This window comes from Ilyonectria robusta (genome assembly GCF_021365365.1).
Source record: "Ilyonectria robusta strain PMI_751 chromosome Unknown BGZ61scaffold_52, whole genome shotgun sequence".
Lineage (NCBI taxonomy): Eukaryota > Fungi > Ascomycota > Sordariomycetes > Hypocreales > Nectriaceae > Ilyonectria > Ilyonectria robusta.
Window position 1 is genome coordinate 65033 of NW_025764486.1, and position 12348 is coordinate 77380.

Sequence of the window (12348 nt, forward strand, 5' to 3'; positions counted from 1 at the left end):
CTGTCAGCCTTGCTGAAATTCGTCAACAACAGGACGACTACATCGCCGAGTGCGAGGAGAAAGAGATGAAGTCTCAGATACGCAATACTCGCAAATTCGTGATCCAGGAGATGGATAAGATCAAGGCCCAGTGGCGGTCGGATAAGCAGGGACTTCAGTTCAAGCAGTGGCTTCGGCATACCGGCAAAGATGTTGAGTATTGGTCTATGGACGAGAACCGAGCTCGGATGACGAAGTCTCTTAGCCAGAAGGATGATTTCTTCATGATTGATACTGAACTTACACCGGAAGTTAGGGAATCTATTCGCAAAGCCAACTACGCGCCAAACCCTCTTAACGCCGTCGACTGGGGCGCTCGCAGCGATAATGACGTCGAGATCACTGTTAACGCCGCTCACGCGAGCGATAGCGATGATGATGATGATGATGAAGAGGAGCCTCAGTTACTTCCGATGCCGCAAATCGATGAGAATGGAATGCTGCCACCGTGGGCACGTTCCTCGCCGCGCAGGGAGTCATCCTTGAGGGCACACACGCCGTGCCCACCCCAGTGGCCACCACAACACCTTCAACGCCTTGTTGGAAAAGTCGCGACCTTTCGAGATCCTCAAGATCAGATATCATTACACGAGGGACCCCCTCAGGAATCTCGGGAAGACGCTGGTCCGGCAGAATTGGGTGGCAGACCGTCTCGAAGGAAGGCGACTTTGGAGGAGCCCGTAGCCGATACTATAGTCATAAGCTAGCTACGATCAATCTCATATTCTAAAAGACCTCATGACTCGTCAAATTGACTAATTTTAATAGATGTGGACGGCTTGTGAACAGCCGAAGATGGGAAAAGCGTTATTTCAGGGCAAAAAACCAGCCCTTCCGATGTCTCAGGGTTTTGTGGCTCGCAATTTTGTGGCCAACTAAGCTTGCTTAGTTGGATCGCCTTGGGGCTTGCCCCACACATGATCCAACGGGTAAGCCACCATGACGAGTATATTTATGGATGGACCTCCTCTACTCTCTTTCTCTTCTTCTTCTTTCCTTAAGTTTGGTATACTCTGTAGAGTGGCCTAGCTAGTTGCAATACACTACCTTGAGACCGTTACAGCATGCAAATTGGAATAATGTTTCTGCCCTTACAGAACTGCTCAAACTCAGCGGATTGGTGACTCTCATGGCCGTCAACCACTAACATTCGATATTTGCCCTTTGTACGAGAGGCAGTATGTTTATCGAAATGCCGTATCCAGTCAAGGCCAGTCGTATTATTGGTCCATCCATTGTCGGTAGGCTTAAGAACCCAAGAGGGCGGGAGGTCGCATTCTGTATACCAATTGGCAAGGTGGTAGGTCCCTTTAACGACAATGAATGGCGGGATCGCCCAACCCTCCGCATTAACTCCTTGGATTACGGTAACCCATTCCCGGTTGCCAGGCTGCACTGATTTTGCTCGTCAGCGTCGTTCGGCACCTGTAACAACCATTGAGGATGAGATAATGCCCATCATAAAGCCGGTTTCATCAAAGTTATAGAAATCCGCATCAAGGATGCCATACTTGGCCCTCATGTTCCGCACAAGAGTAAACCACGCGTTAATTATAGCCGAATCTTCGCATAAGGCTCTTTGGTAATCGTATGCACGATTAAAACGCGTCCGAAGCTCTGGTTGTCGCTTGACGAAGTTGGAGGCCCTGTGCTTGCCGACGCGTCCTGCGTCGCCTTCCAAGAGCAGGAGATTGGCCATTTCTTCCACACCACTCAGCCGGGGAGGAAACCCTCGCGACCCTAGGTCCAAGATGAACTTAACTAGAGTCTCCTCTTCGAGGAGCGTCAATTTCGTAGAATTAGCGCGAGTATCGCGTCGAGCGCGCCGTCCGTTCATTCTGCTGCGCAGGGTTGTGTGTTGCATCTAGCAGATGGAAATGATCATATGTGCAAGAAGCTCTTGATATTCTTCCTATCTAATGAGGGTCTTTGGGTCAGTCTTATAGACGAAGAGACTGATGATGACCTCGGATGACCTCGGACAGCCGAGAGGCTCCGGATCCTTCGGAGTCTTTGGCTTCAACTAGCTATAGATGAAATCAAGGAAAAGCTAGGGCTAGGGCTTATCTGATGATGAGGCCGGTGACGAGGCAAGTGGCGATGGACGCCTATGATGACAGAAGGAAAGCTTCACTTCCGTTACAACCGCAGAAATCCGATATCCCGATACATGTGACATTGTGCGATCAACGTCGTAGAGTTTAGCAGCTTGTCGGATACTGAGTTTTTCATCTTGCCTCATAGCCTGAAGGGCTAGGAGTAACCTGGCCTCTTTTGATCCAGATTCCATTTGTTGTGGTGGAAGAAATAAGAATTAAAGACGAAGTGTAGGATAAGCTAAGGAAAGTGGTTCGCTCGCTTGGATGGTTCGCTCGCTTGTGAACCACGTTAATAGATTTCACCTAACTCAAGCAGAAGCAGGAATCTCACAAAATGCAAACGACAAGAGCAACGACATTATTATAAATTAAAAGCTCACGTGAATCCCACATGATTCTTAACAGAAAAATCCCAGCCAATGAAGACTTCTTTACACTTGATCTCGGGGGGGAGTGAATTCGAAGTTCATCCACATGTGCCAAATGAGAGTGGGAGGATTAGGACCATTAGAGGGACCCGGGTGTGGTATTAATCCGGGCCAACAAGAGGTGCAGTTGCGCTTCCGAATCGGGAAATGAGGGGGTGTGTGGGATTTTGGGGGTGAAAAATCCCAGAGCTTAAGAAGACCTTCGTACCGAAAGGCATGGATTAATGTAGAGACAGCCTTCGGCTGAATAATGATTTATTATTATCATTAGGTTGGAATGATTAATGATGCATCTTTGGGTTCTCCTCACGTACCAGTCCAAAATCGAGGTGATACCATGTCTTGTCTATAACCTCAAGTCTAAACCAGTGCCTTTGAAATACGGCAAACGCCAGATTAGTTGTCTCCATTACTCTTCTCTCTCCAGTCTCGAACGTTCTCATTGCCTCTGCTCCTTTGCAGCATCAACATCCTGTGATGGCGCTGGCGCGTCGACGACAGTCCGACTATCGCTGCCCTCGGGCTGACTTACACCAAGACGGTTCGCCTCGACGTCGTAGTTATCGGAAGTCCGATCGTTGTTTCCCTGGTTCGAGGCCCGCGATGAGACCGTCTCAAGCACATACTGCTGGCTCTGCTCGGTGTTGTATTGAGTGAACTTCTCGTCTTTGTTGGCTTGCTCGCTCTCAGCCTCGGCCATCAAGCACCTCTTGCGGACCGACCAAGCGCTGGTGAAGTGGCCGACGAACCACCAGGCAAACAGAATAGGGAGCGTCACGTCTAGTTGCACCCGGCAGCCGTTGGACCAGATGCTGACCAGCAGGAGCCAGACGCTGTGCGCGGGCAAGGCCCATCCCCAGTGGTAGAAGCCTGGTGTGAGATCAAAGGGGTAAACAACGGTGGCGATGTTTAAGATGACCCAGGTCAGGAAGAAGTAGGCAAAAAATGACATAGGAATAATGGTTCCGATCATTGTATCGACGACCATGTAGTTGATGTCCATGTAGAACCAGAGGCACATCCACGTCTCAAAGAACTGTCCGGCCGTGACGCCCCAGCTCTCGCGGAAGGCCCAGATGTAACCAGCCATGCATAAAGAAGAAATGCAGCCGTAGATCTTGCTGGCGCAGAGTCGGAAGATGTAAACATCACGTTTGGATTGCGTGTCGAGCACCTTGGCATTGGCGGTGATAGCGTTCACGCCCATGATGAAGAAGAATTGCATAAGGATCGGCATGACTAGGGAGACGGTATTGAGGAGGACTCGGACTCCCTGCGAGGTTGGCATGATATCCGAGACGGTCGCGTCGATGGGGCTAAGAAAGGTAGCAGCTGATGCCGGGTTGGTTATGTTGACTGCCGCCATGGCGTCCGACGATATAAGGGGGAAGACCTTGGATGTGACGGTGACAAGAGACTGCAGGCTTCCTCGAACTGATGCGACAATAGCCGGATAGTAAATACCGTTGTATATGTAGGTCATAGCGCCGCTGGCATCATAAGTTGTTGTGTTGTCGCCTTCGATAGCAGCCAGAACCTTGTCGGTCGCGCCGGAGTTCGTATAGACGGCGCCCCAGTAGCCATGCTTACAGACGGCCTCGCGCAGTGTATCGGAAGTCGGGTACTCTGATGAGGATGCAAACTCAACGGTAGGAAACTCATCAGACTTCAGGTTGCTGTAAGCTCCCGACAGCGCTCGGCCAACATCACCACCGTCATAGTCGACGGCTAGGATCTTGAGATTGTGCATCCGTGAGCCGGATTTGAACAGGGCGCCGTAGAGGTATGACATATTGCCGAGGAAGAGAATCTGCAGCAGGAAGCCGCTCATGATGATTGGGATGATGTAGAGCTTCCATTTTCCAGCCCAGACGGTGGACTGGGCGGGATATCGGTTGAGTGATCGTGGTGGTAGGGATGACATTTTCGTTTTTATTGATGGTTTTGTCTGGCTCGTATCGAGAGTCAAGGTCAGGGCGGTTGAGAGTTGGGATCGAGACACAGCTACAAGAGGTGGAATGAGATCATTATGTACTTGATGATATCGGAGTCCGGTCCTTCACCGTCGGACTGTGATGGGATCCGCCAAGCCGTCATCGTACAAGATGCAAATCTCGGTAGAGTCATGACGCCGTCGCCTTTCGCGCGCGGGAGAAGGCCCGGCTTCCGGATGAAGATCCTGGCTTCATGTTTAGGGCTTAGCTTCTCGGGCTTCTCCGTATCGACGAATGGAATGGATGGAGTACGTGACTAAGCGGCTCTTCGTCGGGACGGGGGCGATGGTCCGTACGCCGCATGAGGTTTTTCACGAAACATTGTGTCTTGCAATACCAAATGCCGTTAACGCGAGCTCGGATCTGGCCAATGGGCTGTATTTCTTTGGTTCGTTAGCGGAACGGATGCCGATGCCGACAACTCTAGGGTAATGTCATCTTCTGTTTCCTCGGTGACGCTTGATCGCATGAATCATTGGCCATGTGTAAGCCTAGGCCCTGTTAATCAGCAGAATAGACTAGCGTAGTATCCGTAAGCGGCATTCGCCATATCGGCGGGACTCGAGCATTTTTCCCCGATGTGGTTGTGCGTTTCTTCTAGCTGGCTTTTCTGACGTGGAAGGCTTGAATTGTTGAGATCCGTTGTTTGACGGATCAATGGTTATTCCGATCCATTGGTGGCTGGGATGTGGATGTCCTTTTATCAATAGCTTCCTGCTCATTTCAACATCCTCAATCAAATGCAAATGCCGGTGCCTCCAAGCAGGGTAGTGCGGCTAAACTTCGCTAGTTCAAATGGACTAACCATATTAGTAGATGTAACGCTCAACCCGTGAGTTGGACTATTCCACAATAGAACATGTAACGCCGCAACGGACTCTGTTGATGGTCGTCGAGATCGCCGACTTGCATAGTAAACTACTGTCGGAAAGCTCGCGTGGCACTTCAGATGACTTGATCGTGTGTATTCTCTGTCCTCTCCCCGTTGCCCCTATTGTCATCGCTTGAGTGTATGTCTGTCGACTAAAAGTGGGGTCCTGAGGTATCTGTCCCAATAGGCGGTCTCGACCCTGGAGGTCACCACGTGACCACCCGATCGGATGGACCGTCCATAATCGTCCCCGGGAAAAATTCGAGCACGTGAACTTTTGGCGGGTAAATATTTTTCCAGGCAACCCAAGTTCATTTTCGCGCCAAGTTCGTTTTTGCACCAAGTCAATCTTTGCGCCAAGTCAATCTATGCCTCTAACCCGCGTCTGTTGTCAATTATGATACATTGTTAAAGGGTGTTTCCAAGTATCCCAAGTCCGACGCATTGTGCGTCGGTTTTCAAGCGCCTTGACTTCCTCGACGAGAGTCTCAATCGATCCATACATCGCCATGAATTTTTGCACGAACTTCTCGTTCCCTTTCGCTTGTTGTTCTCGAAATACATCTAGAGCGAACTGCATATTTGAAGCAAACTTATTGCCATCTACTTCGACGTCCTCCCCTTCCTCTTCGAGCTCAACCAGTTGATCCTGCTCAACTATTGCAGGATCAAAATCTTCATCTGAGTCAATGCTAACAGCGCCGTCCATGTCAACATCGTTTGTTTCATCAGCCTTAGTATCAGCTTGCAATGGCTGATATTGAGGCTGTAAAACTAACTGTGCATGAGTCCAAAACGGGGGTTCTCGGCGTCTTTGAATAGATCGAAAGAAGTCAACGCGATCGGAAACCGGCTCATAACAAGAGAGAATATGTTTGCAGAGTAAAAAACGCGAGTCTAAGAAAGAAGGGCATGCACACGTCCATCGTGCAGGGTCGGTGTGATAGTGCTGAATGCGAGTTCGGTCGGTTAGGCGTCCATTTACCTTTTTCCATTCTCTTTTGAAGTCCTTCCTCCACGATGCTGTTGCTTGTCGATGATCGTGTTGAAGGAGAGCTCGCATCCGTATCATGGCACTGGGGATCAATCATGAAAGAAGTACCCAGACGACAAGGTCGATTCGAGGCCGATTAAAACGATGGAGGTAATCGTGTTTAATTTTTCGCCAATGCGATTCAACAATCATTGTCGTTTTGAGGACCGGAATTTCCTTCTCATTGACTGATCTCGCCCACAAAACCCATTGGCTTGAGTGATACCAATTGACCCAAAGATAGGCCCATAAACGAAAGTAATTCCGCTTCCTACACCAATAATACATTTCCGAAGCACTGAGACGATGAATTTCCTCTGCAGATCGGAAAGTACCATTTTGATCGGGGATGAATGGGTGGGAATTATAGTGGCGAGTAAAGATCTCGAGGACGGTATCCTGTTCGTCGCTGGTTGATGTTTCTACTCGACCAGAGGAAACAATATCCGTTGATTTCGAGGGGCAAGTACATCGACCATATCGATGAGGTCCATTTGGACGACGTGTTGGCATTGAACCCCAGCAGATTTCTAAGTCCGGAATCACTGCTTGGGCTTCTTCGGGTTTGTAGTCCCCCTGGGAATCGGTTTGACGAGTAGAAGTGAGTTTCGTACGGACGGCCCGCCGCGCGTGCCAACAACAAAGCTGGATTGTCGTCCCTGGCCATACCTGGCGTATTGCCGAGATCTCAGAACTGTCCTTATCAGTCCCAAAGAAGGTCGGATCAAATCCAGAAGTTTGAAGTGGTCGTAAAAATTGTTCCAGAATACCCGTCGATGCCCCTGGCTTTGCACGGCGAACGCCTCGATCGTTGTCCTTGAAGAGCTCCGTAAAGCAATAAGCTAATGGCACCCCTGTGCCATCAACCTCCGCCAAGACCGCAAATAAGTCCATGCCCATGTTGTTCGTCCCAAAAGTTGCATCTATAGCCAATTCTTTCGCACGAGAAGCCAGAATACGGATAGCATCCGAAACGTAGAATGCTATTGCACGTAAATTCTCTGAAAAATACAAAGATGAAGTACATTCTTGGTGCTCCGATAGCAAAATTTGGGCTGAAGCCAAAGGATCTTGGTCGCGACGCCATATGCTTGAGTTCGATTGTTGCCATAGGTAATAGACCTGAGATGGAGTTGCGGATTGCCACCCTAACGGCTGTGACGTTTGCAAATTTCGATATATCTCACCAGGAGTAGCAATAGCGTTTCGTGCCTGGATGAACTCGACCACTGCCGGAGAAAGCTGGCGATCTGTATATGGCGTATGGTATATATGTTGCAGATTGACGGCCAATGTACGATCCCCAAGCGCCGGCTTAAACGTTAGGCGGCTTTTGCATGGGAACCGTGCCATTCGTGGCGTATCGCGTTTCCCTTGGGCTACAGATTCCCGAACACGCTCTTCATCTTGGGAACAGAAATAAATCCACGCACGATCGGCCCAGTATGTCTTTCGGTGCCAAAATCGAAAACCACCTTTCTCCCAAATTATCTCGGCAAGTTTACTGATTATGTTGTTTATTTTAGTCCGATCAAACGTGCCGTCGTCTTCGAGGGAACCAAATGCAATAGGTAGACTATCAATGTCGAAGGTACATTCGAGGTTCAGAGGGAGTTTTTGGTTCTGCAAAATGTTAATAGGAGAACAGGCAATTGAATGAATAGCTTACTGGGCAATTCCAATCGCGTAATTGCTTCTCGAAAATGTCCCAGTCATCAAACGGGATTCTCTTTTTCCCGTGCCGGTTGCACAGCTTCTTTATTTTGCCGGATTTGTTCCTCTCGAAGCTCCCGGAATCACGAAATGCATTACATTTCGAGCACCAAGACTGACTTGTCGAATTGGCGTCCATCTTGATTCACCAGGACAATAGGCAGAGTTTGAACGAGAGGTCTGGAAAGAGAGGCGCGAAGATAAGAGGACGAAGTCGGGTGCCACTGGCCAAAACGCGAGCATGTAAACAAATCTTCGGAGGTGGAGTAACCATACACCGAAACACGTGCTTCGAATTTTTCCCGGGGTCGATTATGGTTCCTCCTCACAACCCTCAGGGTAACCACATCCGAGGACTTGACTAAGCAGATATTGCTAACGTGGCTGCCCCTCCCATGCTAATGAGAGAAGTTGAGGAGATCGGAACGTTGAATAATGACTCAATCCACGGGTAGGTCTAGGTAAACCTTGTCTTAAAGATGAACCGATGGCTGGCATTAGAACTGAGAAAGGGGACATATACGAATAGAGACCAAAGAACAGAGCTCACCCCGCTTTTCTCTTAGCTGGCTGCAGCGATTGAAAGCGAAAATCGCAAGTACATAACCTGTGGATGTTGGAGCTCGTTAATTAGGACAAAGGCTGAAAGATGACAATGGAATCTGTTGACTGTTTGACGAATAGTCGTAAATTGTCATCGACTTATCCCGAGTCTTCAGCTCTGACCTCTTTCCCCAGGTGTCAGGGTGGAAATCTTTCGTGTCCCAAATAGAAACCTGATTTCTTCCCCTGCCCCCTGGTCAATTGTATATTGTACGCTTCATAAAACTTGATGACACTTTGGAGGCAGCGGAACGGTAGTGTAAGGTCTTCTGTTTCTAGGGGCCTGGATACTCTAGCTTGTTGAGGCATATTATGTCACTCTGGACATCCTCCGTCACAAGCTAGTGGCCGTCTGAAGAGAATGAGCGTGGCCTGCTTAAATCAACGTACGTCTGGGAACGCAAGAAGTGTTATTCATGGCTAGTATAGTGCTGTTTAGCGGAACACGACCGCGGTGTTGACTTGGCTGCTCTGCGGACCACTATTTATTCTCCGATGGGATGAAGGTGTCTTTCAGGGCGCAGCATCAAACGATGAGAGTAAGCATTGGGTTGGAAATCACCCTCATCGCCCTATCCAAGGCCTCACGTAGGCTTCTATGGCATCGAAGGGAACCCTGGCTTCTGTATAAACTCGAGAGACTTTCATGTAGTGCGCGCCACCGGAACCGCCAGGGTAAGCCCATCCAAAAAAGACAGGATGTAACGTCCGATGTATCGAGGGGTGAACAACGTCATCAGAGGAATTTACTCCAGAGGTTTAGAACGAAATCATGATGTGGGAATACTTAAGAAACGTAAGATAATTCGTTATATCACTACCGTAGGCAATAACGCACTCGATGCTAAAATGGCGCCATCTGTTATGACTCACATAAAGTGTCCAATGACTGGTATAAGAAAAGCGCTGAAATAAAACTTAGAAGGAATGTTTTGACTGCTAGCTTACCCAAACATCTAGCAATTTGATGGAATAATGGCTGTAAGCTACCCATAACCGTTCTGGTATCGCAATGCTAATCAACGCCAGGCGCCTTACCATCAGCTTGTGCTATTTGGCGACGCTTTGTTGCAAGGGTCAATTGACGTCCGTCCAAAGTGGATTTTCCTTCCAAGCCGCGCTCCAAGCTCGTACGTTGTTTACAATCCACTGCTGTCTACTTCGCCCTAATCACTTCGCAGGCTTGATTCGACACCTTGATGTGGTAAACCGCGGGCTTGCGGGTTGGAACACTCAGAATGCTCTCGAGTATCTGCCCAAGATAATACCCGAGCCCAATGCTCTGTTGCCGAAACTGGATTATCTGGTAGGTGAAGTTGGAGCGACTTGCTAGGACAGTTGAACTGATTAGCATAGATCGTTTTGCTTGGTGCCAACGACGCTATTATCACCCATCCTGCGTCAACGAGGGATGTACCCGTTACCCAATACAAAGACAATTTGACACGCATCATCAACCACGCACACATCAGATCTCACGCACCTACAATTCTCCTAGTCACACCGCCTCCTGTTGATGAAACAACCGTCAACGAGCTTGGCCATGAGCCCCGGTCTGTAAATCACACGACCTTGTACGCTGAAGCAGTTCGGGAAATTGCAAAGGAAAACCCTGGGGTGGTTCTTATTGATCTATGGAAAGCTGTGCTCGACGAAGTGGATCTATCTGGAAGGCAACTGAATCAGTTCTTTACCGATGGATTACACTTGAACGGCGACGGCTATAGGATTTTCTACGATCTGGTCAATCCACATGTTCCTGAGGCGGACACTTCCCAGTATGTGTACCCAGACTGGCAAGATTTCAATAGAGCATGCAGATAGCCAGCGCTGTGCTTCAAAAAGTTTAGTTTGACTACAAATACTCGCATAACTAGCCTTGTCTATCGTATTATTAGGCAATATTTACCAGACTTCTTCTGCTCCAGTCTTGCCAAGTCCGCACTGGTATCGTAGTGCTCTAACTCTTTCGCCTAGTCATAGCAAAAGTCATGCTGAATATCTGATTGAAAGGTGCTTCCGGTGCATCAGCTGTATTTCTATCATATCTCATCTTGAAGCTCCCCCCCGCCACGCTCTTCTGGTCCTTGTATGTCACTTTCTCCCTCTACACAATCGCCCCTCTCAGCCTCGATGATACGAGGGTATCCCACAGGTCAACGATTTGGAGCCATTGAAGTAGCGCTATAGCACGTTAAGTATGGTTTTTTTTAACTGGCCAAAAACAAGCGACAAGGAGCAGCAGCGTTGAAGCTGGAGAATTTGGTACTAATAGTTGGTCAAGTGACTTTGTCATCGCTGAGGCTCTCCTCCTAGCTCGTAAAACATGAAGATAATGTGGGGTTGCCATGAGTAGACAAGAAAGGGATATATTGGTTTGAGCTATCTCTGAAGTACACATTCAAGGTCCAATTTATCTCTAGCACCCCTCTCTTGAGGTTGGAGTTTCTGCGCGGCTTTCTTCGCCCAAAGCCCCAAAGGTGGCAAGGCGGCTGGAAGCAAAGTGAGCCCGCCCACTTTGCCTCATAGCTTTGCCTACTGGGATTCCGGCCCTCTAGCATCTCTTGTATTTGTCTATCTTTTCATAAGTTTGTCTTTATGTTCTACAATCCAATCCCTCACGCTCGTAGGCTTTCGCCCGAGTGTTCTCTCAACAAAATTGTTCAAAGCCCAGTTGACTTCATTTGCTTCCTCAAACTTGAAGAAGTTCCATAGGAGGTCCGAGAGCGGTCCCATCTTTGGACCGTAGAACTCAGAAAAGGCTTCGTAGCTTCCATCGTACCTGATTTCTTCTCCCAATACCTCGCTGAGGATGCCAGTAACCTCTTGGAATGTCAACCAGTCCTGACCGTTGTTCATTGTATGGAATGCGCCAATGTGTTTTGCATTATCTGACAGGAACAGTCTCCCAGCAACTTCACCAATATCCCGAGGGTCAATAAAAGGCACCCGATGTTCTGGCCAAATGAAGGTCTTTGACGACAAGACGGGCGCCATTTGCTGCCATAAGTTGTCAATGAAAGAAGCTCCAGAGTTGATGTAAGTAACTGGAAGGCCACTTTCATCAAGAATGCGTTTCGCGATGGGGTGCTCGTAGGGCAGACTCCCTGGGCCCAATTTACTCGGAACTCGGCTCGGGGCCAGCTCTGGGAAAACTCCAACCAGGCGGATCACTTGGATGAGGCTGGTTTGCCCCTTGAGAGCGGATACAAGATTGGTCATTGCTGGTGCTTCAGACATGCCGCCTGGTGTGATAACGAAGACGCCTTCGATATCTTTGAGCGCGCGCGAGAGGGATGCAGTGTCACTGTAGTCTGCATCGACGACATGTGCGTTAGGAAATGCACGCTGAAGTAGCTCTCGCTTCCCGGGACTGCTTGTCGCAAGGTGTAGTGTAGTCGCAGGCGACTCGCGAGTCAAGAACTCAGCGAGAGGACGGCCGACATGGCCGGCTGCCCCGAAGATCAAGATGCTCTTCGGGATCTTCTTGAAGGCTGACATTTTGCTATAGGAGTAAGATAGAGAAATGAGGATGGGGATGGGGTGAAGTGAAGGACTTGATGGAGCG

General features: G+C 49.0%; 5 protein-coding genes across 5 annotated transcripts; 2 read left to right on the plus strand and 3 right to left on the minus strand.

Moving 5' to 3' along the window:
- Positions 1-194: 194 nt before the first annotated feature.
- BGZ61DRAFT_313097 (uncharacterized protein) lies at positions 195-425 on the plus strand (the record flags this gene model as incomplete). Its single annotated transcript, XM_046238837.1, has 1 exon — positions 195-425. A coding segment is annotated over one exon (231 nt), but the record flags the coding sequence as incomplete, so codon positions are not given.
- Positions 426-2785: 2360 nt separating this feature from the next.
- Positions 2786-4728, minus strand: BGZ61DRAFT_466845 (uncharacterized protein). Its single transcript, XM_046247713.1, has one exon. The coding sequence runs from the start codon at positions 4488-4490 to the stop codon at positions 3006-3008; it is 1485 nt and encodes a 494-aa protein (XP_046094786.1). The 5' UTR covers positions 4491-4728; the 3' UTR covers positions 2786-3005.
- A 1094-nt stretch (positions 4729-5822) lies between these two features.
- BGZ61DRAFT_500287 (uncharacterized protein) lies at positions 5823-7817 on the minus strand (the record flags this gene model as incomplete). Its single annotated transcript, XM_046251533.1, has 7 exons — positions 5823-6005; positions 6039-6380; positions 6417-6487; positions 6569-7040; positions 7083-7123; positions 7160-7612; positions 7652-7817. 7 exons carry the CDS (start codon positions 7815-7817, stop codon positions 5823-5825), a joined length of 1728 nt encoding a protein of 575 aa, XP_046094787.1.
- Positions 7818-9792: 1975 nt separating this feature from the next.
- Positions 9793-10604, plus strand: BGZ61DRAFT_541009 (SGNH hydrolase-type esterase domain-containing protein; the record flags this gene model as incomplete). The annotated part of the gene is made up of 3 exons (XM_046254986.1): positions 9793-9910; positions 9962-10086; positions 10137-10604. 3 exons carry the CDS (start codon positions 9793-9795, stop codon positions 10602-10604), a joined length of 711 nt encoding a protein of 236 aa, XP_046094788.1.
- Positions 10605-11354: 750 nt separating this feature from the next.
- Positions 11355-12281, minus strand: BGZ61DRAFT_500289 (uncharacterized protein; the record flags this gene model as incomplete). The annotated part of the gene is made up of 2 exons (XM_046251534.1): positions 11355-11780; positions 11910-12281. 2 exons carry the CDS (start codon positions 12279-12281, stop codon positions 11355-11357), a joined length of 798 nt encoding a protein of 265 aa, XP_046094789.1.
- Between the last annotated feature and the right edge of the window lie 67 nt (positions 12282-12348).

Coding starts and splice junctions, on each gene's coding strand:
- BGZ61DRAFT_466845 (XM_046247713.1), bottom strand. CDS start 4,490: ATGTCATCCCTACCACCACGATCACTCAACCGATATCCCGCCCAGTCC.